This window comes from Anguilla anguilla, chromosome 9, assembly GCF_013347855.1.
Source record: "Anguilla anguilla isolate fAngAng1 chromosome 9, fAngAng1.pri, whole genome shotgun sequence".
NCBI lineage: Eukaryota > Metazoa > Chordata > Actinopteri > Anguilliformes > Anguillidae > Anguilla > Anguilla anguilla.
This window is the reverse complement of record NC_049209.1, coordinates 8,787,662-8,810,794: the sequence shown is the minus strand read 5'-3', so window position 1 is coordinate 8,810,794 and position 23,133 is coordinate 8,787,662. Positions and strand designations below refer to the sequence as shown.

Here is a 23,133-nt window from a genome sequence, read left to right as displayed (position 1 = left end):
AACAGAATTCATACCCAGATATTTTAAAACATTATTTGAGATTTAAGGATTATTTATTTCAAACATACACAAATTGTATAAAGCACTGTAGAAGTTTTTTAAAAAAATAGACTGCCATTTCTGATAACAGAATACATAGTAAACTGGGTCAGCTGTCTAGGTTATTTCTGTTTTAGCTCAAGATGAAACAATACTCTGAAGGCATACAGGGGGCATTGTTTGCCATTATGAACTTCTTTTCAATCAGAAATTACCCTATACATGAACTGTGAATGGATTACTAGTTGTATGTACATGGGTTGTGACAATGAGAATGACAATTAAGGCACAATGTCTGTCATGTGTTCAGTTTATAAATGTATATATTTTTAAACATGTATATATTTTTCTATTTAACTACAATACATACAAAAAATACTACAAAAACCTTTCTTTTGATAACTGTCCAGGGTTTCCTCCCCTTCCACTGCTGAGGCAGTTGCTATTCTTTGCCGATGTCTCTGCATAGTGGCTCACCAACGCTAAATTATTTACGTCAACTCATTTTCAGGATAGCCCTGAAATAACAGCCCAGTTCACCGCATCATGAACAGTTTGTGCGCTCTGAGGCTTCTGGTAGCAGCGACTGGCCACGCTGTTCCGTGAATGGCCGTGGTCAGGCACGCCGCGCTTCGCGGCCTCGGCCCTGGAAGCAGTCTCACGTCACGGCGGTGACGTCCCGGCCCTCGTCAGGCTCTCGTAGCAGAGGAAAGTGATGGCGTTCACAGGGAAGGCTCTGAGGCTGTTGAGAAGGAGGCCCTTGAAGAAAACCCGCACGCCCTCCTGGCGCAGGCTGACCGATATGCAGTGCAGGACGCCCCTGTAGACCGGCCCCCCGGCTCCGGACATCTGCAGCCTCGCCTTCACCACGTCCATAGGTGTAGCGCAGGCCCACGTCACCACGCCAGCCGTGCCCCCGGCCGTTAGCACCGCAAACGTGCCTGAAGTCAAGCGCACACACGCACATTATCACTTCGCATGCCGTAAAACCTACATTGTATTACACGCAGGCAAAGGTCAAAGATCAGCTAACAATGAACAGCAGTGTTCAATAAAGAGTCTTGTTCACATGCAGTTACGATGTAATTATAGTTTACAAATGTATGCAGTCTTGACACCTACATTGTCACAATTTTTATTTTAAATTTTAGGAGGACCCAAAATGGAAGGTAACCATTTAAAGTGAGCTTTACAAAAATACGCCACTTCTGAAACAGTGAGTAAGATAGTTTGTTTGTGAACACTTCTGAATTTCCACATGACAGTGAATGTGACAGTTTCATTTGCCAATCAGATCTCATTCGCATATAATCTTCTACAAAACACTCACTCACTCACCTGGCTCTTTTCCACTCTCAGTCAGTGCTTTGCATATGAGCTCATAGGGAAGAAAGTAGAGACCGTAACAGGGCACGTCCCTCAGAGCGAGGGCCCCCATCCCCCGAAACAGGCCCCTGGGACCGTTCTCCTTCAGGATGACAGCCACACAATGCACAGGACCCCTGTATTTGTCCGCACCCACCCCCCACCTGCCATTCATCTGGTTCTGCAACCGCACCTTGACCAGGTCAATGGGAGCTAAGACCAGTACCTGAAGGCGGAGGGCGATACAAGAGAGCTTTATGAAACCAATACATGAGGTGAGAAGGTCAGCTGGAGTTTGGGAGGGGGCTTTGTAACCATTTTGCAGGTGGCCGTGAAGCAGGAAGATAAATGGTTTAATTTAATTCATTCAAAGCTATTAAAAACATCCTCATTGTTAAACTAATGTAAAAGCAAATTATTACTTTCATGTGCTTCAAAAGCAAAAAGTGTTGCCACCCCACAAAGTCATGTCCCAATTTAAACATGTTAATAAATTTGTGAATTAGAACAGCTTATTTTTAAATAAAAAAATAAAAAAACATCAAAATGCTCATGTTCAGACCTGAATTACAGTCCTTAGGATTGGGAAAGACACAGGCTCAGTTTGTTATCGCTGTGCTTTTTCTTTTACCTGGGCTAGTCCAGAAAAGCAACCAGCCGTAAAGACTGCCGCCGCAGTCGCAGAGTTCTCTTTGCTGCATTGGGCATACTGTGACTGGGTGAGGTAGTCCAGGGCGTTGCTATAGGAACCAAAGACCACGGAGTTGCTGAAAGCAATACTCAGGACAGGGAATGACATGCCCTTGAAAAACCCAGTGATCTGATGAAGAAAGAAATTGATTAACAATTAATACTTCCAAAGACTAAGAAGAAATACATGCAAAAGCAGTTACATGGTGGAAAATGATTTAAAAACCTGTGTAATCACTTTGTACTTCATTAAGCCATAAGAAAACAACCTATAGCTACTTTCCCCAAATTTACAACCAAGAACATTTTCTGAGCCGGAGAGCTAGAGGAATGAGGGAGTGTGTTCATTCTGCAATGAATATTCACGTTTACTTTTGACAGACAGCCCACTAAATGGACTCTAGCTAGCCGAACGTGAAGAATTACATGGAAAACAATACAGACTCTGACATCGATGATGCAGAAACCAACTGCATCAGTGGTAGGATCAGTGCCAGTCAGCCATACATGTGTGAGCTAATATTAGCCAATCACAGTGAAAGAAACATCACCTCTGCTGCCTCCAGAACGGGATCCGAGGCTGTCACTTATTCATAATCATAATAGAGCGGAATCATAATAGGGAGCAAGGTTTGCTGTTAGGGTAGCTACCAACAGTAGCTATCTTGGTTAGCAAGCTATTCATTTCTGGCAACTCAGTTTGACACTGCCAAAAACCAAGATAACGTGATGCCCATGCAGTCCCTATGGTACAGTTAGTACCCACAGGCACATTAACATAATTGTATAGTGAAAAGATTTTCCATTACCTTAATGTCAGAAACAAGGTCTTCACTGAACAATTAATTCTTCAGCAGTGGGGCAGTATGCTAACTTTTTTGCTTTCAGGATATATTTAAAAAAATTTTAAAAAATCTCAATAGAACAACAATTGCTTTCTACTGTTAATATTCTACATGCCACTCTAGTGTACCATGAATTGAAAATTAGCATGGGTTTAACACAAGATATTCTGTAGGTCCATGTTGAAAAAGATCATGACCAAAGTGCATTGGTCCCAACTGCAGTGAGCTTTAAACAGCACCTATAGAATGATAATGTTGCGAGGTTGCATTTGTACCAGGAAATATTAAAAATGATAGAAATTATCATTGGTATATTCCCATAACATACAACTGAGTGACTTCATGGCACAGGAAAGCACCACGTGTACTCTTTCTAAGTCATCATCACTATGCCAACCTATTCAGAAGATGGCATCTCTGCACTCACCCCTTCATGTGCATAAATCCTGGCCACACAGTCAAAGATCCCCTTGTACCTGGTCTGGGTCTGCAAACGCACCTGGAAGAACACAATTAAAAACGACACTACACACAGCTGTGAAGGGCTCCACTCGGATTACGAATGATATCCATGAGCCAGTATATACATATGCATGCAGGTGTCAATGCATGCATGCCTACCTTCACTGTGTCCATCGGATGTCCAACCACCAGTCCCGCTGCACCTAAATTGTATGATTTTTTAAATCTAACATTGTTGCACACCCATTTTAATGAAATCGCTCCCTTATAACCAATGATTGTGCACAGGTACAAAGAGAATCTTTACCTGAAATCCATCCTGCAGCAAATTCCATTATGGTCCTTTTGAGAGGAACTGAATTACACAGGACACCCTGAGAACATAAATACTACAGCTCAAGTCTGGCAATTCATCTGCATTCCTCTTCATAATGAGCTGAGCGGTTCCTTAATTGGGTCCTTGACTTTCAGGCTTCTAAACAGTGCTTTCTGGAGTTTATATTTCAAATACTTACATATGTTTCACAACTTGCTGGCTTCACAACAGCTGGTTTAGGGGCAATTAGCTTGTGGTTTAAAGCAAGAGAATATACTCCAAAGAAACTCCAAAACAGCTTGTATGTGCGTATATTTTCTTATTTTGTTTTTAAAAAATACATTTAATACTACTTTGGTTGGTATTATTTCCTATAATGCACCTAGCCTGTGTCTACTACACGCAGAACAGTTCTGTGTTTATTCAGGCTTGAATAAATAGGGCTCTGCGCTAAGTTGGAAAAATTTAGGAGTGCACTGATGCACCCTAATTAGCAGAAGTGCGCCAAAATTATTTCTCCAATTAGAATAGCACGTCTATTTTCAGGTGCAAATTATCCTAAAATGGGAACACTGCAGAGCCCTGATAAATAATGTTCGACAACGTAGCTGAAACTCTTTTGTTTCATAGTCGGTATAACTTAAGTATCAACAGCAGCTTGGCAAACGTTAGGTAATTCCTTAATTAGGCTATGGACACTGAACTCAGTACACTCTATTGCTAAGGACCTTGAAGCCTGTGTTTTTACAGTCCATGGTGTGAAGCTAGGCCACGTCTTTCAGGTTCAGAGAAGGATCATTCAGAATGTTAGTTGCAACTATAGAGCGATGTTTGCGGGGGGGATGGTTGGGGGGTGGGAATGGGGGGGGGCAATCTTGCATAATGAGCATGTTCACCTTCATGACAAGAATAAAAGTATAATGTGTGTTTATGTATGAGTGTACAAACATATTTTATGCATTTTTTGTATTTTATTATTTTTTAAATTGGGCTAGTTTCTTCCAAGATTGGGTGAGTTTAAGGCTCTGTTTGAGCAGGTTCACCGTTGTCAAATTTGACAACATTGCAGTGCGGTCAATGAGGTCCAAGGCTGAAGAAGAACAGGGAGATTGGAGGGCTGTAACACGACTAGCAGTTTCTGTGAAATGACCGCATCTGGTGCACGTTAATAAAAACAAACAAGAACACCTGAAGTAAAGGTATTTCCATTATTTTAATTAGCTAGCAAAGTTACTTCTATCTACACCAGCGAAGTCAACATGCATTGCATTGGTATTTGAGGTAATCAAAGACGGCTATGTTTCTTTTAAAAGAATATAACACTACAGATTGACATTGCAATGGTCAGTAGGCCTATTTCACGTATTTAGTCAGGGCAAAGATGTAGTTTTTTTGGATGCTTTCACACCTACATACCCGCCGCCAGTACCGACCAGCGGTAGGCCTACGTGGCCATGTTAAGTTGTCGCGAGTGTTGTTGGCTATTTCACATTGGCTGTACGTGGCAATGTCACTTCCTGTTGTGTGAGTAAAAGCCAGTTTACCTTGTCTGCCCGTGTCTCAGCTTTCTGTTAATAACACAGCTTCAACTGGCTTGGTGGCAGCAGTCGGATTATCACTCGCATGCTGTATTTACTTTCACTTTCATGAGGAGCCGCCCGACAGTGGAGAATATTTTACTGAAGCCGAAACAGTGTAGCCATCACTATGAAAGCACGTCCGCATATTCAAACAGGTAGAAAATGGCATCTACTTACCGTGCACCGAAGCAGTGGTGCCTTTCAAAGACTGAAACCATACATACCTTCGAAAACTGGAATCAGAATTTATTATACACTTTATCAGTGGACGAGAACTTTGCTCCTTTTCTGGCCAAGCGAGTCATGTGGCTGAAAAAAACAAAAGCCCAGCCGCTGAGAGGATTTCAGAATGAATGTGAGGGCGTTCCTGTTGCTAGGCAACGCACTGCACAGCAGAAAGTTAGATGCTTGGGCAAATTGCTAACTATTGCCCTATTAGATCAAGAACCACCATAGTTAAAAATTCTACATCACTGGGATTCATATGGCAAACAATAAGGCAACACTTTGGTTTTCAAGTCTCTGGTACTCAGTTTATTGACTTCTCAGATATACATCTTGAGGGAGATGAGCATCCAGAAGACCTTTACCAGCGACTGATACCATTTGTGGAGGACTCATTGTTATGCCCTGGTGGCCTCAGCCACCATGGTGAGGTTATGACAGAAGAGGAGGAGCTTTCGCTCATGCTAGAAAACATGGTGGTCCTCACATGGTTCAGGCTCATTCACCCTAGCCTACCCAGACTTGTCAAACAAAGATATGGCACAGAGCTGAGATCTCACACTCTGGCGTCTATTAAGCCAGAAATATCACAGGCCCTGTGTTCCCTCCTCGATGAAATCCGTGCGTCTGATGATGCAAAACTTTTCGCTCAGCCATCAAAACGGAGTCGTGCCATGCTACGCAGGGTTCAAGAGCTACATTCAAGGCCTGCCATGAGATGTTCTGCCACCCTGGTAGCTCTGGCATCTCCTTCTCCGAGGGTCCGGCCTTTGACTGTGTGGACGCCGTGCAGCACACCCCGCCTGCTCTGGCTGGGCCCGCCCTGTCGGTGTGTGAGGGCCCTCGGCGATCGTTACGCCCCCCGGTGCTCGCCTTCATGATTCCAGGACTATGCTGTTGATTTCTAGTTCTGTGTCTTTTCTGTTTCCCTGTTGATGCTGTGTTATCCGGTGTTTATCCGTTCGTGGGTGTTTTTGTTGGTGGGAAAGAAGGTTAAGTTATCATGAGTGTTGTTGGCTATTTCGCATTGACTGTATGTGGCGATGTCACTTCCTGTTGTGTGAGTAAAAGCCAGTTTACCTTGTCTGCACGCGCAGTGCAGAAAATGTATATAAAGTTGGAACCAAAAGAGAAAACGAGGACAGGTGCATTATGTATTGTATGTCCACACCAAGTTGTTTTGGTTGTTTTGTAGCCAAATTACAGCGAGAGGGATGTTTGCCATTTGTTAGCAATAAATGAATTGTGTGTGTGTGTGTGTCTGTGTCTATCACCGGCATATCAACCTAGTCTGCAAGTTAATGTGCAGTTCCAATACAATAGCTACATCAGAGTTGCAGTTGCCGTATATACTCCATACCATATGGCATTGTAACTGTGAACACCTAACTGACTACTCGTCATGATCGTCGTCCAGAGTCAATATACGATATAACATATAACACTTCCTACTGGTCCTGAAGCATATAGATCTACACATGATTTCACAGAAATGACTACATAATGTTGTAGGTATGGGTCTGTATAGTAAATATATACCCCCTATCATTTGGGAACAATTTTTAGTTTAGGCAGTAAACAATGAGCCAGTACTGAACTGAGAGTGTATAGAAATGCATGGGTGGGCTACACTTAAACACCAGCAGAAATTGCTGGGAACGTGATTTTCCAGAAAGGACTGCGTAATGTTAAAGGTATGTGTTTAAATATGAGTATATAATGTCTAATTATATCCAACTATATTAGTTACAAGACGAAAAACGACAAAACCGCACTTACGAAAACATTGGGATGGCAGGTATGCCATCCCGCCAAGTTACGCCTTGGCGAGGGCATGCCCCATACCTATACATTGCATTTACTGAGCTTTCAATGAAATTCTCTAACCGGAAGTATTCTATCCAGCTTCACGGTGCTGCTGCTAACCCTGTCAATAACAATCAAACTGCTTCCGGGCTGAAATAGGCGCTGTTTCATCTTGGTCGGTGATAATGTCCGTTGAAAACCGTTTTTAATTTAGTCTTTATTGGGCTATTTTTAAGGCATTTTCAGAAAAGTATTCATGTTTTCTATTGGATTATCAAAACCCGCTTATATTTAAAACGGGCCAGGTATGTGCTAACTAGCCAGCGAAATTCAGTAGCTAACGTTTTTGTGCTAGCTAGTCAGTAAGCTAGGGAATTGCAGCGTATTTGTTGCGTGGGGAGAGACAGTTTGCATTAGCTGGATACTGGATGGATTTTGATGCAGCTTAAGTTAACTTGGATAATAAAATAGTAGTCTAAAGCTGTAGTGACAATTCAGAGAAAAACTGGCAAGCTAGATCGCTGGCTACACTCATCCTAAAGAAGGACGTTGCCAAACCCCACTGCTAGCTAGCCACTCAACTCACTCAGCTAACGCTATTCGCTAACTAAGTTGTAGCTCGCACTTTTTAGTTTGGCTAGCTAACTAGCTATCGTGAGTTAAGTCACTCCGACAATCAGCCAGGTGCCGCTGCACTATATAGGTTACCCAACTATCCGCCCCAGCAGCTACCATCTGAACATCTGTCTGTTGCGGCGTTATAACGACACCCATATGTTGATGGCATAGTGCGATCTGTGTGACGTTAATTTGACACTAGCTAGCTAGATAAGTTACCAGAAAAATATTAACTTGGCCTACTATAAAACAGAAAACTGTGTTTTGAAATTCGTATTAACACTTTTTAACAGTTGTTTATTCGTTTGCACATTTTCACGTTGTTGCTGCTAATGGATAACATGTTTTCCGCTAGATGGAGGGAGGGGAGTGTGGGTTCCCGTCCGAGCCGTCGGAGCCATCTCAGAGAGGAAGCGTTTCATCAGCAGGCTTGCGCGGTGAGTAACCTCTTTTGCGTCCAATACGTGAGCATAAATATTAAATGAAACAATACAGTCTCGCTTAACCTGACATTAAAGTAAATCATGAAGGTGTTCGATATTGATCGTTTTTGGGTGCAGAAATCTCTGGCTATCAGTACTAGCTATGTCCAGACGTTTTCTTAGTTGCATTGAAGAGTGAGTGTGACAATCCGTATGCTTACATGCACAGTACTATTCCGATATTATTCCGAATGAGGCAATTATACCAAATAAGACATGGGTCATGTAAACAGCTTCCTCATGTTACGTCACGCATCACAAGTTATTTTCTGGTGTGATTTAGGATGTTTCCGTCAGGAGTGATCAGTTTGTCAAATTTGAAGCTATACTACCAACTGCCCGATTTAATGTAAAAACAACTAGACTGAAATGAATTGGTCTGATCCATCTCAGTCGAGATTTTGAAATCACCCTACCGTAGAGCTTGCTGCCCATTGAATTCAATTAGGAAAACCAAGCTGATTTCAAAACCAAAGAAAACTTATCAATCATTTTTCTGTGATCATAAATTTCATTATGTGTAACAGTTTGTGAAACAATGGTTGTTTTGGTGCGGAAGTCTCTTGAAAATATTTAATAATGGTTGTTATTTTTACGATCTGCTTTTCATTTGAAACCTAACGATCGTTAATTGTTTCGAAATATCATCCGAAATATCAGTTTTATTCAGAAGTCTGATATTCCCCATTCACTTTAAATTGGAGTGCCAAGGTTTGGCCCTCAACATGTGCAGTACAGGCTTACTTCCGGGACTTCACAAGCTTAGGTTAGCTCAAGGTATGCTTTCCTGTCTATCTAAATATGCATATCTATGAGTCAGACATCGAGCATTTCGTGGGACACAAGGATGGAATGCCCTGCAAAAAAAGCAAAACATTTTTGGATGGAGAGAGACATTTTTAAAGTTAAATGAAGATCGTAAGGAACGCAATGTTCCATGGCCATTTTACGTTTAGTCGGACTAAGTACGCACAGCCTCATGTAAACAAGAATATTAAAAGAGCATTCATGTCTTGCGATGTAAACGGCTCATTAAGAATATCGTTTCATTCAGAATAACGCCAGTAACTGGAACGTTGTGTACATGTGCAACGTAGTCATTTGCCGTTTGCTCCCTGCTTCAGCCCAGGATGTGCTGGTGTACCTGGTGGGGGACAGTGCTGTGCACTTGTGTGTGGAGGGAGTGGGCTGCGTGACCGTGCAGGAGCTCAGCCGCAGCGTTCGCGAGGCGCTCCACATCCCGGAGTCTGCGCAGGACGCCTTTGCCTTCTGGCTCTGCTCCCCCCTGCTCGGTATCAGCGGTTCATTATCTTTACCGTTACCCAATTTCATTGTCTTGCTTGTAGTCTGGTATCTGTCTGTTTATGACCCGTTTGCGCTACTCTGCTCCTCTGCTGTTCCCTCACCTTAATGCCAGAGTTGCAGCTAAAGCCGAAGCATCAGCCCTACAAACTGTGCCGCCAGTGGCAGGACCTGCTGTACCGGTTCACAGAGGCCACTGAAGAGGACATCTCCCAGGGTGAGATGGGGATTCAGAGTCTGCATTTCACTTTTCTCGTCTGTGTCTGTCAGTCGAAACTATGTGAACATACATGAGCTATGCGTAATTTCCTATTGCCTTTACAGCTGCATTTCTCAGAAAAGGAACCCCCCCCCCCCCCCATCCTGTGAAAGAAATGCTTTTTCAAAATTTCAAGTAATATTTTTTCAGATGTGTTTGTCTATATAGGTTGCCACTAATGCCTTGATGTTTTTTATATATTTCTCTGTTAGCCTCTGTGTACGTCTGAGTTTCTGTGGTGGTAATTCTGTGCCTTTCTTGTGTGGTGACCACTCATTTAAAACCTCTGCCTCTGTGGCTGCCTCCTCAGATGAACCCTGCCTGCAGTACAGAAGGAATGTATTTTATCCTAAAGCCAAAGAGCTGCAGGTACTGTGTGTGCGCGCGTGTGTGTGTGTGTGTGTGTGTGTACGTACGCATGTGTGCGTGTGAGCGAGCAAGCATAAAAATGGATGGAATGCCTGCACGCGACTTGGCCTCCAAACCAAAATGTTGTTTTCCACACATGCCAGAGATTCATGCCATTATTAACCGGGAACATATAAAGCACAACAGAGCATGTGGGTTCTGATTTATTTTTGCATAGTACATTCTCATATGTTGGAGGAATAATCTCAGGGCACGCTTGTGCATAAATGCATATAGATATCATTTTTCATGATTGGTTTGACTTAGGGACTGCTGTTTTTTTTTATGCAAAAAATAATTTTCTGATCTCACACATTGTCCTTATTATGTCTTGGACTCTGCAGATAGAAGATGAAGGCGTCCTGAGGCTTCTGTATGAGGAAGCCAAGGCAAACATTTTGGAGGGCCGGTACCCTTGTGACCCTGAGCACTGGCTGAGCCTGGGAGTGCTAGCCTGTGCCTTGGAGATAGGGGTGGGCCTGGATGCCCAGGCAGCAACCGCTGCCATCCGGTAAAGCTTGCAGAGCTTGAATGCACTGCTGAACGTTATGACTAATGTAGAATTTCCCAAAGCAGTAAACACTTTTAGCTCTTTGTGTTGTCTTTTTGCATGTCAATATTTACACGAGACAATTGGATAAGGTAATCCTTCTTGATGAGCAGAAAAGTCGAATTATCAAGCCCTTTGCAGGCACTTACAATGTGTGGATTTTGTGTTTACACACACACATGGACACACACACACCTTTTAAGTTCTCACAACACTAAGAGATGGATTTAATGTTCGAGTAAAGTCAGTGACTATAATGACCATAATTAAGGCTGAAGCGCAGTTGGACTCTTGTGGTCTGAGCAATCTATTCTGCAAATTCTAACTTCTCCGTCATCATCAGGAAGAAGAAGCTCTCGTCCTTCTTGCCTGCCCATGTCACAGGAGGAGGGGGGCTGCTGTCTGCTCTGAGGGGGAAAAGTGGGCGTCAAGCAGGGCTGGAGCAGAACCTGCTGGAGGAGTACCTCCGGCTGGGCAGCCCTGACGGTAGCGCCCAGGGTCCCTCCCATTACCTGCGCCAGTACCTCAGCACCTGCCACTCGCTGCCTTACTACGGGTGAGGAGGGCGGGATTGTGAGAGACAATAAATAGTTGTGAATAGGGCCCCAAATGAAATGTAAGTCTAAGTGGACTCTACAATATAGTGAATCTAGGAACAGAAGGTCAATTAGAGAAATGAGGCATTCTTGGCTCTAGCATTGTCTGGTAGCACCATGCACATGTGCAGGTATGTGAGCTGTGCTGGCCATGTACTTATCATGCGTATGTTATCTGCGCAGATGTGCATTCTTCTCAGGAGAAATTGACAAGCCCGTGCAGGGGATCCTCCAGAGGGGAGGCCGCAAGGCTGTCAACGTGGGGATCAGCCTTGAGGGGGTGTACGTCATTGATGTGAAAGAGAAGGTGAGGCCCGCACTGTGTGGTGGGTTTGGGTAAATAAATTGGTCTCGGGTATCCCTTTGAGGCCACATGTCTGTATCTCCACTCTTTCTCTGTTTCTGCCCTGCTCCTTAAACTGCACCTCCCTGTGCCCGCCCTGAAGCACGTCCTCCTGGGCCTCCATTTTGCCGAGTTGTCCTGGGACCACAGCTACCCCGAGGGGGAGGGCGACCAGCACATCCTGTGGCTCGAGTTTGATGGGGAGGAGGCTGGTACGCCCGTCAACAAGTTACTCAAGATTTACTCAAAACGGGTAATGATGTAGACACCGCCTTTAAGTTGATCAACTAATTAAATTAATTCATTAGCATAAATGTGTGAAAATGCAATGTGTGAAACGTAGTAATATACACGCCTTTTATTTCTCTAAATGGTTTCATAGTAAGAGACAAGCCTGACCGTTACTATGTGGAATATACTCATGTGAATGTAATTTCTCTTTATGAGCAGTGTTTTGATCATTTTGTATTGGATTGCTGGTGATTCTCTTGCTCACCAGGCGGAGCTCATGAGCGGTCTCATTGAGTTCTGTGTGGAGCTGGGAACAGTGGCGGACGGGGAAGCGTCGGGGACGGACGGAGAGGTGGCGCTATCCCAGGAGGCCTCTGGCCCGGCCGGGGCCAGCGGGAGGGCGAGGGGGGGGCGGCGGGGGAAGCTGCGCCGGCAGAGCAGCGTGGTGTGCAGCAGGGTCCACACCCTGAACACCATCAGCTATGTGGATGACGGTGAGCAACATTTTGGAAAGGGGCAAGACCTCTGTGGGGAATGGCAAAATTGTTCTCATAACGTACTTCATTTTTTTGCATGAAATATTTAAAACTTAGCCCCAGAAAACTGTATTATACCTGGATTTTTGTTCTAGAATATTAAGTTGATTTCCTGTCTTTTTTTCCTAAACAGTAGAGTAAAGGACTAATTTAGAATGCAACCGTGCTCGTACAAATAGTATACTTTGAAGAGGAATTTGTAAATCTGTTTAGAGGCCATGCATTTTTATAGTCATGGAATTTGATTATTTATTTATTTTTAAAAGCTGGGGTCAGGACACATAATCTCCATAATTTTCCATTTGTGTTGATCCACTCAGGTAAAGAGATCAAACGTCTGAAGCCAAAGAGGGCTGCTTCCTTCTTCAGCAGGCAGGCTCCGCCCCCCAACTATTCTGCCGTTCAAGTGGGAGAGAATTTGGAGCAAGGGTGAGCCTACAGAGGCAGAACTGCGCCCTGTGGAGACCAAAATCACCACCCGAACACTGAGATTTACAGACTCGAATAGTCAGAGAAACTTAAATATAAAAAAGGACCAAGAATTTGGCCAACAAGTTACATATCCACTTTTGTTTAATGTGTATATAGGCTCACAGATTAACATTTTGCCGTTCTTTGCTACAATGTGTTTCTCAATGTAGGTATTGCAAAAAAACAAAAAACAACCACTGTTGTGTCTTGAGCAGCCATTCATTAGCATACAAAGAACACTGGCAAATTCAGGCAAAAGGGTATGAATGTTTGAAGTCTTTATATCCATGCTTGTCGATTGTGCAGCACGCAGTCAGAATAGCAGTGCCTTCTAATCTTCACTTCAATAGTTTAAATGGGATATTGACTGTGGTCGTTGTTCGGTGAAACATATTATAAAGAAGCGCAATCCCAAGTTTTCAATACCCGTTAAACTATGCAAATCTGAGTGGCACATTGCTTCTCACGAAGGGGGGCCAGTACTTCTGTCTGTGTGACTGTGCCAAAACAAAAACTTACACTCTGAGACTACCAGTCCATACCTCTTGTTGCCTCCTGGGCTACCGTAGATACTTAAACCTGGTCACACATTGCTGTTGTCGGAAATGTCTGTGTCCTTCTCTAGGACAGATGTTTGGCCTATGTGAGGTATATATTCCATATAATTGAAGGACATAATTTTTTATTCAGTATCAAGTACTTATGCAAAGATATTTGAGCTAAACCAATGCCAAGTTGTCTATTCTCAGTTCCTCAGATAGCATCTATGCATGTCCTTGGACTCCACATTTACTGTATGTACATACTGAAATATTTGTCCCATTTATTCTCTGTTGGCATGTCCAATCAAATTATATTCCAAAAAAAGGTGTATGTAGAGAACAGGAAAAATGTAAGAATGTAAGAATTGCACTTTTGATACATTTCTCAATTCTGTAAGCATTTATAAAATGCTTCAAAAGTCATTACATCTTCATTTTAGTCATAATATTTGAGGCTAATTTTTCATTTACTGTCATACACGCAATGTTCAATGGAAAACCATTTTTTGTACAGTAGTTTTACCATGTTTTTGAAAAAAGACCAAGTGCCTCTTCTATGTGCAATCAGTCAGCCACCATGGGTTCAGAAAGAGACTGGAACCCATATCCGTGTCCATCTGTCTTTATCAGTCTTTCTGTTAATCAGTGAATTAATTGTTACTTATATGCTTTTGAGTTTGTTGCAGACTCCTGCAAGTTGTACCGAGACAACAATGAGCCAGTGCTTGCATGTTTCTCTATCCCTTTCCCTTATATCTTACCCAGGTAACACAAGATTTTCAGAATGTTGTTCTTTTTTATAATGCAGTATTTTGAGGAAATATTTGTTAGGTGGTGTAGCTGGCGATGATTCTTACGAAATCAAATTACATTATGCCTTTCATTGCTTGCAGTGACCTCAGAGTGGGGGGTGTGTCTGGGCGAAGTATTTCAGTAGGAAAAAACTACTCACTATTGGTCTTTGGTGGATGGTTGTACCTGCAAGTTCACATCCTACCACAAAGTTCAACGTTCAGATGGCTAATCATCTTGATGAATGCCACTGAACATCTCCCCCTTTAGGTTTTAAGGAAAGATGCAAAGCCTGGTGTCACCTTTCCAGGACCAGGTTAGTTGACTAATTTTGAAACACTGAAGGAGCCAGACTTTAGTATTATCTCCTGTCTGTCTCAGTGGGTATTACGGAGCGACAGTTTTAATTTTTTAATCCTAGTGCTCACATCAGTGAAACCAGTTTTCAGTTATGTTGCCCATATGTGGGTAGAGAACCATGATAGCCCATTCACGTCTTTCACTGTTAACACTTTTTTATTCACTTCACAGAACTTAATTCGGGGACTTCTTTAAAGTTTAACCGGAAACTTTAACAAAGCATTTTTACTGTACAAATGTTGCTTTATACTACTTTTCTGACTACAAAACATTAGTGTTAATGGGTTTTCTTAGAGTTTTTATATATATATAATTTAAATATGCTCACTGATTTTGTTGTATTCAGCTAATTTAACATTTGGGAAAATAAAATCTCATGTCACTTTTATTCTGTCTCCTGGTGTTTGTTTTCCTTATGGTTATTAAAATACCTCCAGAAGATGAGACTGTTCTCACCCATTTCAAAGTTAAGAAATGGTTTTATATTCAGTTGTCTGGTGCCTTTTTTTTTTTTGAGGCAATGGCGAGAGGATGGGTCGGCTGTTCCATCTGCTGGTGCTGTTTAGTGTTTCTGTGATATTTTTTCTTCACATTGTCATTGTGTACCCACCACTATTATATTCTTAACTGTTGCTCATTTTTACTCATTTATCCAGTGTAATTATTGGTATTCCTTGCTGAAAAACGGCGGCAATTTGCCCATTTGTAAATGTTTTCTTGACAGAACACCTGATCTGTTTCATGATTTGAGTGTACGCCTATCAGATAAATCTTGTCACACATCCAAGCCAGCTATTAATACTTTGATCCTCAAAACGGTAAATAAACATAAATCCTGTAGATAAACTTCAGTTTTCTCAGTGGAATGCAGAATTGGATTAACAATTGTCTGCTTTGAAGATTCTGCAACTGGATACAGTTCTGCAAGATTTACGAGTATAGGGCCATGTTCTTGCTGACAATGTCACAAACTGCAGTTTATTTCTAAAACAAGGCAGATTTTATATGCTTAGAAATACAATTAATACATCTATTTGGGCTTCACCCATTCTGCTGACTGACTCGGCTGATTCAAACAATGCAATGCAGTGAAAAGACTGCCTTGAAAATGTTTTTTAAAAAACATTTTTTTTAAATACAACTCCCGCTGATGTCAAGTAAACTTAAAATATTTGGACGTTATTAACACTGTCAATAACTTAATATTGAACAAAACTGACTGTGATCTTTTGCCTAAATTTCAAAAACAGCCGTGGTCCGCAACGGTTCATAGTCGTCATTCTGTGTGCGGATGTATTCCAGGCATTACGGCAACTTGTGTCAACCAAACTCGTTTTCCGCATTTAAGTGTTTCCATATATTTGGCCCCTCCGTCGGTCTACCTGGTTTCCAGCATTCCGTGATTATTTGATCGAAATGGATGCTGACATCAGTGCCGCGGCTTCTGGTAGCGTTACCCCACCGGACTCGGATCGTAAGCGAAAAGTACACGGTATGCTGAAGCTTTATTACGGGCTGAACGAAGAAGGGAAGCCCGATCAGATGGAGTCCCTGGGTCCGTGTGACATAAACGGGCCGCATTTCGATCCGGAGGTGTTCTTGAACAAGGTAAACAAAGCGCAAAGTTGGTATTCGTCGTATTATTGCCTGATTTGCTACATATGTTGTCTTCTTAGTCGTACAGATATGCTAAGCTAACATGGCAACAGTGAGCTAGCCAGCGAAGAGTATTGCCTTGCAAAAATATCTAGCTGGTGTGGTGGCTAGTGTTAGTTAGCTGCGTCAGATTAGCTGTATCCAGGTAGCCTATAGTACTGTCATCCAGTAGTAGCTTGTTTGTTCATAAACTATAGCACTTATCAAATCCGTTTATGGTTACGTGTAGACATGTGGATATCTGTTTAAGATAAACAAAAATATGAATCCAATGTCAGCTTGTATCCCCACTACGACAGAGGCGCTAATATATTGAACATGTGTTTGGTTCCAGCTGAGGAAGGAGTGTTCCTTAGCAGAGCTGATGGACCAGGAAAGCTGCATGGTGAAGCAGATCCGCTCTCTGGACAGTGACATGCAGACATTAGTCTATGAGAATTACAACAAGTTCATATCTGCCACAGGTCTGTGTGGGTGGTGGGAAGTAAGGAAAAGTGTGTGTGTGTATTTTTGTGTGGTGAAGAAGCAGGGGGTGTGATGTGGTGGGAGGGTGAGATTAAAATCCACTTATTCGGGTGTCTTGCATCCCTCCCTTTATTACATACATTACATACACTGTAGCATACATGCTTTAAAATATCGGTCTATTTTACTGTCCTTTGGCATTGCAGCTTTACTAATTGCAGTGCTGATATTGTTATTATTTTGGATTTTGTTTGCTGTTGTATTACACAAATGATCGCATGAACTGTGCAGCACATTGACTATGTAGTCTGCTTCATGGCATTATTTTTTTTAAATTGCAATTTGCCTGTCGCTGTCACCATTAGACACAATAAGGAAGATGAAGAATGACTTCAAGAAGATGGAGGATGAGATGGACTGCTTGTCCACTAACATGGCAGCTATCACTGAGTTCAGTGCACGAATCAGTGGCACTCTGCAGGACCAGCACACACAGATCACCAAGCTATCAGGTACTGCAGCAATGCAGAAAAACCTCAAAGACTCACTTTCTTGTCTGTTGTTTTCTACCTCTCTCCCTATCTGTAAATTACAAACCAAACTAATAGACTGCAATTCTAGAGTGATAAGTACAGTAAAGAGTAAGTGAACAGGTCCTAGTTAATATTTTAATATATCAGTTAAGATGTCTTATTGGGGCTCGCGCAATTCTGTTAGCACAACACCCAATTATGAACTCCCGAAGACACTTCTTCATTGTCATCTCATAAGCATTGACCTAATCCTTCCGGTAGTGGGAGCTGACCCCATACTTAATGTCTTTTTATCTTGCCACAAATCTCCTCACGTTCCCCATTCTCCTGCTGTCCTCTTCACTCCTGCCCCCGCCAACCCACCTTTCCTAGGAGTCCACACCCTTCTGCGGAAACTGCAGTTTCTGTTTGAGCTGCCGGCGAGGCTGAACAAGTGCCTGGAGATGCAGGCCTACGCCCAGGCGGTCAGCTCGCACCGTCGTGCCCGCTGTGTGCTTCACCAGTACAGCCACATGCCCTCCTTCCGGGGCATTCAGGACGACTGCCATGCCATCATGGACCAGCTGGCCCAGCAGCTGCGGCAGAAGTTCAGGTCAGAGTTGAGGGGGCACGGGGCTGACCTTTGTGCCAGTTAGAAACAGGGAGTGTTGGTGGTTTTATGTCATAGACATGCTGTGTTCCAAGCGTCCTACGGTTATGGTTGGGGGACCACTTTTCATTTAGCATATGCACCATGCCCCTCTATTTTGACATCACCTAGAACTGGGATCAGTAGAACACTAGGAGATTTTGACATCTGTGCCGAAGATTCTGCACATAACAGTGATTTATTAAAGGCATGCTATGAGGGATTTTATCCTTGAAAATATTTGAAAATAACCATGGAAAGGCATATATGTGATGCACAGGCAATCTCTGTCTTTATGCACTTTCACCACATTTGTGCACCTTTACCTGTATTTGTTATTATAAAACGTGTTTGGGACGTTTCTGGGTGTGGCGCTGTTTGGGAAGGGGTGGGTGTGGCTACAGAGCCTGTGGTTTGGGGTCAGATATCAAATCAGCGTTGATGCTCGCTAGTGAATGGCTGCAATGGTCCAGACACAGCAAAGCAAAGAGACAAGCCGACAAGTCTCTTTCAAGAACTAGTGTTAACCTTGGAATTTTTTTTCCTGTGTGGCATCAGCTGACGTTTGTCTAGGGGATGAAAAGCAACATGGAGTTGGCTTGTTTTCTGTTGGATCTGTAATTAGCGTTACCTCTCTCTATCTTGGTAGGGTTGCCAAACGTTCAGTTTTTGACGAGAATGTCTAGTTTTAAAATTATTAGTACATGTCAGGTTCATGGTGCCAAGTAAATGATGGGGCCGTTATTGATTTACTATTAGTGATGTCATTCTCAAGCCCTTTCAGTGGAGTCAATGTCAAGGCTCATTACACAGTCTGAAGGTTGCTACCTCTTTTTTTTTTACTTGCATTGTGTCTGTACAATGTATGTGCCTGCAGGGATGGGGGTTCGAGTGCAAAGGACTTGTCTGAGTGTGTGGAGCTGCTGCTGCAACTGGATGAGCCTGCAGAGGAACTTTGTGACAAATTCCTCAGCCATGCCCAGTCCAGGCTAGAAGCAGATCTATTGGGTCTGGAGGCGGAGCTCCGCGAGCCGGTGTCTGCCTCGGTACCAGTAACATCAGTCGACCCCGCCAGTAGTTCTGCCTCCAAGGCCTCAGCTGCACCTACTGATGAAGGTCCAGCGGGGTCTACACCATCCATGTCCAGCACATTACTTTCCCCAAGTTCCAGGACGGACATTCTAGAATTCATCGATAGAGGGTGCAACGAATTTGTGAGTAGCCTCTGCCTGGTCATCGCCTCCTATCAGGAACTGTTCATCAACCGTCCACAAGAGGACGATTTAGCCTCCAAAAACATCCCCCAGATGGCCAATGGCAAACTCCACAGCTTTGTTGACACTTTAGCTGCCCGGTACTTCACGCTGGTGGAGCGCAGGATACAGGAGGAGAAAGGGGTTGGAGATAACTCGTTGCTTGTTCGGGCTTTGGACCGCTTTCATCGCCGGCTTCAGGCCGTGTCCAAACTCCTTCCAGGGTCTCCGGTTCCGAGCCAAGGAACTGAGATCGTGGTGCGGGCAGCCAGGGAAAGGATCAGGCAGTACTTGGTCGCCTTGCAGAGTTTCTACTTGGACAGCCTGACGGATGTGAGGCAGGCCCTGGCTGCTCCTCGGCTCACTGTGGGCGGGGCAGGAGTTTCAGGTGCTGGGGGTCTTTTAGGAGGAGCAGCATCTGTGAAAGATGTGCCTCCCAGCCTCCCAGACCTGCTGACTTCCCTGTCGGGATCCATTCTGAACCAGATAAAGTCAGTGCTGGCCTCCGTACATCTCTTCACTGCAAAGGACATCACCTTCTCTAATAAGCCTTACTTCAAGGTGAGCTTGGGTCACGTGTGTGCATGTTAAACACCCTAGCCTGCCCTTTTGTGCTTGTATGTGCACTAGTGTTTGTGTTCGAGTGTGGGCACGCAGCTGTTTCTGTGTTTATTTTCACTTCTGACTTGATGCTACAGTTTGACATCCACCTCTTTAGAGCTCACTCTCCCTCCTTCCACCAGGGGGAGTTCTGCAGCGAGGGCGTGCGGGAGGGCCTTGTGGTGAGCTTCATAAAGTTTGTGTGCCAGTCCTCGCGTCAGTTCTGCGAGAGTGCCGGGGACCGGGGCGGCACCACACCCCCTGCACTCCTGCTGCTGCTCTCCCGGCTCTGCCTGGACTATGAGACCTCCACCATCTCCTACATCCTCACCCTCACAGATGAACAGTTCCTCGTGCAGGTACTTGGGAATTAGGCTGCTGGGAATTGGGTGGAGCTGATTAGTGTTTGACCTCAGTTTTTTAACATTAGATGGATTTGAAGGTAATATTTGGATATTATGTTGGATCGTTTTGTAATCAACCTCTAATTTCTGAATGAAACATACAGAACCCTGTGGGCTTCAGAATTCTGGGGGCCTTTAAATAGATCTTGCAAATGTTCCTTGTTTAAACCTATGACATTGATCTGACAGACTGATATGTCAGAACAGAACAGAACTTCTCTTGCTTTCTTTTCTCTCCAGCACCACAGTCCAGTGACTGCAGTTACTGCACTTTGTTCAGAGGCCCGAGAGGCTGCACAGAAGCTGCTGAATCACTATGTGAAGGTACACCTGCATACTACACCTGTGCTTTCTGCCACCCTTCCGCTGGTGATACGGAGTCCTTCTAAACAAGGCTTAAAGATGCACTTACACAGTCATTCTGTGTCCTTCATTTTAACCCTTAACTTTACTCCTACATTTTACTCATGTATGTATGTATGTCTGTAATTCTGTTCATTCACTGAAATGAATTTGTGTTATATTTGCCATTGATCTGAAGTTGAATTGAACGTGAGTGTAAACTGAGTGTGAGTGAACTGTGCTTGTGATGGGCAGGTCCAGGGCCTGATCATCTCCCAAATGCTGAGGAAGAGTGTGGAAACCCGAGACTGGGTCAACACAATCGAACCACGCAACGTGCGTGCAGTTATGAAGAGGGTGGTCGAGGATACCACCTCCATTGATGTACAAGTAAGTCTGTCTTGCATTACACTGGTAATGTGGGCTGTACGTTTCACTGTTCTGCCGCATATGATAGGTCTTCCTCCGACTCCACTTAGCTGTTGTTTGTGTTGTGAAAAGAAGCAGGGTTCATGCATGAATGTGGCTGCAGTTGCGGACAGTTGGACATTTCAAATTAGAGTGGGAGTTTGACATGCTCAGCCCCACATTGGGTGCCAAATGTATATATTCTTTTTTAAACAATGCTAGAATGATTTTAAGCTGGGCAAGAAACTTCTGGTGGTTTCTTTGATCAAATCTCAGTTTCTCTGTAATTGACTGGCAAAGGCTACTTCCCTTTTGAAATTAGCATAGTTTTCTCTTTTCCCTTTTGAAAGCAAAAGAAGGGTAGAATTTCTGCTAGCAGTAGTCAGCAATAGACAAATTTTCATGCTGCTTCGTACTGGTTTGTACTGGTTCCCTCTCCTTTCTCTCAGGTAGGCTTGCTGTACGAGGAGGGCGTGAGGAAGGCCCATAGCAGTGACTCGAGCAAGAGGACCTTCTCAGTCTATAGCAGCTCCAGGCAGCAAGCCCGGTATGCTCCCAGCTATACACCAAGGTAAAACAGCTTCAAAACTCTTATAAACACAGCCATTGTGCTTCATTAGGGGTCCAAACAGCGAAGCTGCTGATATTGTTTTTTTTGCCAGTTGTTGAGAAGATAATTTGCAGGGGTTTGACTGGAATGGTTAAAATTACGTTTGTATCATTCCCATTTCTCCACTGATGTGTCTCTCTGGTCTTTGACAGTGCTCCGATGGACACCAACCTGCTCAGCAACATTCATAAACTCTTCTCTGAGAGAATTGACATATTCAGCCCTGTGGAGTTCAACAAGGTGAGCTTAGGACTGAGAAGTATGGTTAAGATTTTTGTGGAAATGCAAGGCACCAGATATAGTGATTAGCTTATGTCATGAATTTCCTCTCCACCTAAGCAAGTGCATTTAAGGACCAATTTGGAATGATAGTTAAAGCGCAATTTACTTTGCTTCAGAAATGTAATAATGTATTATTGGTGAGGTATTTGAGAATACAACCTTGCGGCCTGTTTTCTTGTATTTTGTTGAGAATTGTAACACGTGGTTACACATTGTGCACCAGAAACTTCTTAGGTCAGAGCATATACACCACTATCCAGCTGCAGTGCAGTAGGAGAGTTACGCTCACGCCATGTATTTCTCCATAGGTCTCGGTCCTCACGGGAATCATAAAAATCAGCCTGAAAACGTTCCTGGAGTGTGTGCGATTGCGCACCTTCGGTCGCTACGGCCTGCAGCAGATCCAGGTGGACTGCCACTACCTGCAGATGTACCTGTGGCGGTTTGTTTCTGACGAGAACCTGGTGCACTTCCTGCTGGACGAGATTGTGTGCAGCGCTGCACACCGATGCTTAGACCCTGCACCCATGGAGCAGAGTGTGATTGAAGTGATCTGTGAGAGGGGTTAGTGGCAGGACTGGGGTGTAGACTGACCTTTGGCCCCCTAACGGGTAACGATCGGAATTGAAAGAGGGAGAAAGGGGGTTTGTTCGGTTAACCGAGGGTCACAGGGGTGTGGTTGAAGAGGGCCAAGACTAAATCGAGGACCAGGAGATTGAAATCAACATTGAGGGTGATCAGAAGTTATTGTGCACACTAAGGTCAGTAATGCCATTTTGGACAAACGTAACAACGGCGATAGTTTGTGTGAGGGTGAGCTAGGTCTAATTTATATAAGATATTTAAGTTCACCAATGGTAATTTAGCTATCTGCAGGAAGTCAATACGTCATGGCCAAATGAGAGATTGAAAAAAAAAAGACTATTCATGATTCTCCCCTTGAAACAGCAATTAATTTAACTAATGAAAGTTTTTTTCTGTTTACCCACCCTCTTGAATAAATTAAACGATATTAATATGATTGTGTAATCGTTGCATTGCTCTTAATCTCTCTATGATTTAACAAATAAATGGATTGTATTTCTGATGAAATTTGATTGTATTTGTATTCGTTTTATTTATTTCTCTCTTCAG

The 23,133-nt window shown here is 43.5% G+C and overlaps 3 protein-coding genes across 7 annotated transcripts; 2 read left to right on the top strand and 1 right to left on the bottom strand.

Annotated features, from left to right (window-relative positions):
* Positions 1 to 34: 34 nt before the first annotated feature.
* LOC118235254 (solute carrier family 25 member 45) lies at positions 35 to 6,877 on the bottom strand. Of its 3 annotated transcripts, none has more exons than XM_035432417.1 (7): positions 5,475 to 6,877; positions 3,709 to 3,775; positions 3,561 to 3,604; positions 3,367 to 3,438; positions 2,036 to 2,224; positions 1,378 to 1,630; positions 35 to 980 (listed from the first exon to the last, which is right to left on the bottom strand). In XM_035432417.1, the coding sequence occupies exons 2-7, from the start codon at positions 3,734 to 3,736 to the stop codon at positions 703 to 705; spliced, it is 864 nt and encodes a 287-aa protein (XP_035288308.1). In that variant the 5' UTR covers positions 3,737 to 3,775; positions 5,475 to 6,877; the 3' UTR covers positions 35 to 702. The 3 variants fall into 3 exon arrangements, with proteins under 3 accessions (XP_035288308.1, XP_035288307.1, XP_035288306.1); XM_035432416.1 differs by having other exon boundaries at positions 5,522 to 6,877; XM_035432415.1 differs by having other exon boundaries at positions 3,709 to 6,877.
* A 550-nt stretch (positions 6,878 to 7,427) lies between these two features.
* Positions 7,428 to 15,206, top strand: frmd8 (FERM domain containing 8). Of its 3 annotated transcripts, none has more exons than XM_035434298.1 (11): positions 7,428 to 7,515; positions 8,302 to 8,383; positions 9,553 to 9,720; positions 9,846 to 9,947; positions 10,300 to 10,358; positions 10,742 to 10,908; positions 11,291 to 11,503; positions 11,727 to 11,850; positions 11,990 to 12,139; positions 12,386 to 12,611; positions 12,974 to 15,206. In XM_035434298.1, the coding sequence occupies exons 2-11, from the start codon at positions 8,302 to 8,304 to the stop codon at positions 13,084 to 13,086; spliced, it is 1,404 nt and encodes a 467-aa protein (XP_035290189.1). In that variant the 5' UTR covers positions 7,428 to 7,515; the 3' UTR covers positions 13,087 to 15,206. The 3 variants fall into 3 exon arrangements, with proteins under 3 accessions (XP_035290189.1, XP_035290188.1, XP_035290190.1); XM_035434297.1 differs by having other exon boundaries at positions 7,455 to 7,633; XM_035434299.1 differs by having other exon boundaries at positions 7,473 to 7,503.
* Positions 15,207 to 16,108: 902 nt separating this feature from the next.
* Positions 16,109 to 23,096, top strand: vps51 (VPS51 subunit of GARP complex). The gene is made up of 11 exons (XM_035433018.1): positions 16,109 to 16,426; positions 16,809 to 16,938; positions 17,305 to 17,451; positions 17,845 to 18,064; positions 18,978 to 19,914; positions 20,097 to 20,312; positions 20,598 to 20,681; positions 20,955 to 21,089; positions 21,557 to 21,678; positions 21,870 to 21,957; positions 22,308 to 23,096. The coding sequence occupies exons 1-11, from the start codon at positions 16,235 to 16,237 to the stop codon at positions 22,566 to 22,568; spliced, it is 2,532 nt and encodes an 843-aa protein (XP_035288909.1). The 5' UTR covers positions 16,109 to 16,234; the 3' UTR covers positions 22,569 to 23,096.
* Positions 23,097 to 23,133: the final 37 nt, after the last annotated feature.

Excerpts from the sequence above, each read along its gene's own strand:
- frmd8 (XM_035434298.1), top strand. The coding sequence starts at position 8,302 with ATGGAGGGAGGGGAGTGTGGGTTCCCGTCCGAGCCGTCGGAGCCATCT. Across the intron at positions 9,948-10,299 it reads TGAAGAGGACATCTCCCAGG|ATGAACCCTGCCTGCAGTAC; the intron begins GTGAGATGGGGA and ends CTGCCTCCTCAG. Across the intron at positions 12,612-12,973 it reads CATCAGCTATGTGGATGACG|GTAAAGAGATCAAACGTCTG; the intron begins GTGAGCAACATT and ends TGATCCACTCAG.
- LOC118235254 (XM_035432415.1), bottom strand. The coding sequence starts at position 3,736 with ATGGAATTTGCTGCAGGATGGATTTCAG. Across the intron at positions 3,605-3,708 it reads TGCTGCAGGATGGATTTCAG|GTGCAGCGGGACTGGTGGTT; the intron begins GTAAAGATTCTC and ends CATACAATTTAG. Across the intron at positions 1,631-2,035 it reads GCTTTTCTGGACTAGCCCAG|GTACTGGTCTTAGCTCCCAT; the intron begins GTAAAAGAAAAA and ends CTCCGCCTTCAG.
- vps51 (XM_035433018.1), top strand. The coding sequence starts at position 16,235 with ATGGATGCTGACATCAGTGCCGCGGCTTCTGGTAGCGTTACCCCACCG. Across the intron at positions 18,065-18,977 it reads CAGCTGCGGCAGAAGTTCAG|GGATGGGGGTTCGAGTGCAA; the intron begins GTCAGAGTTGAG and ends ATGTGCCTGCAG. Across the intron at positions 21,679-21,869 it reads GCTCCCAGCTATACACCAAG|TGCTCCGATGGACACCAACC; the intron begins GTAAAACAGCTT and ends GGTCTTTGACAG.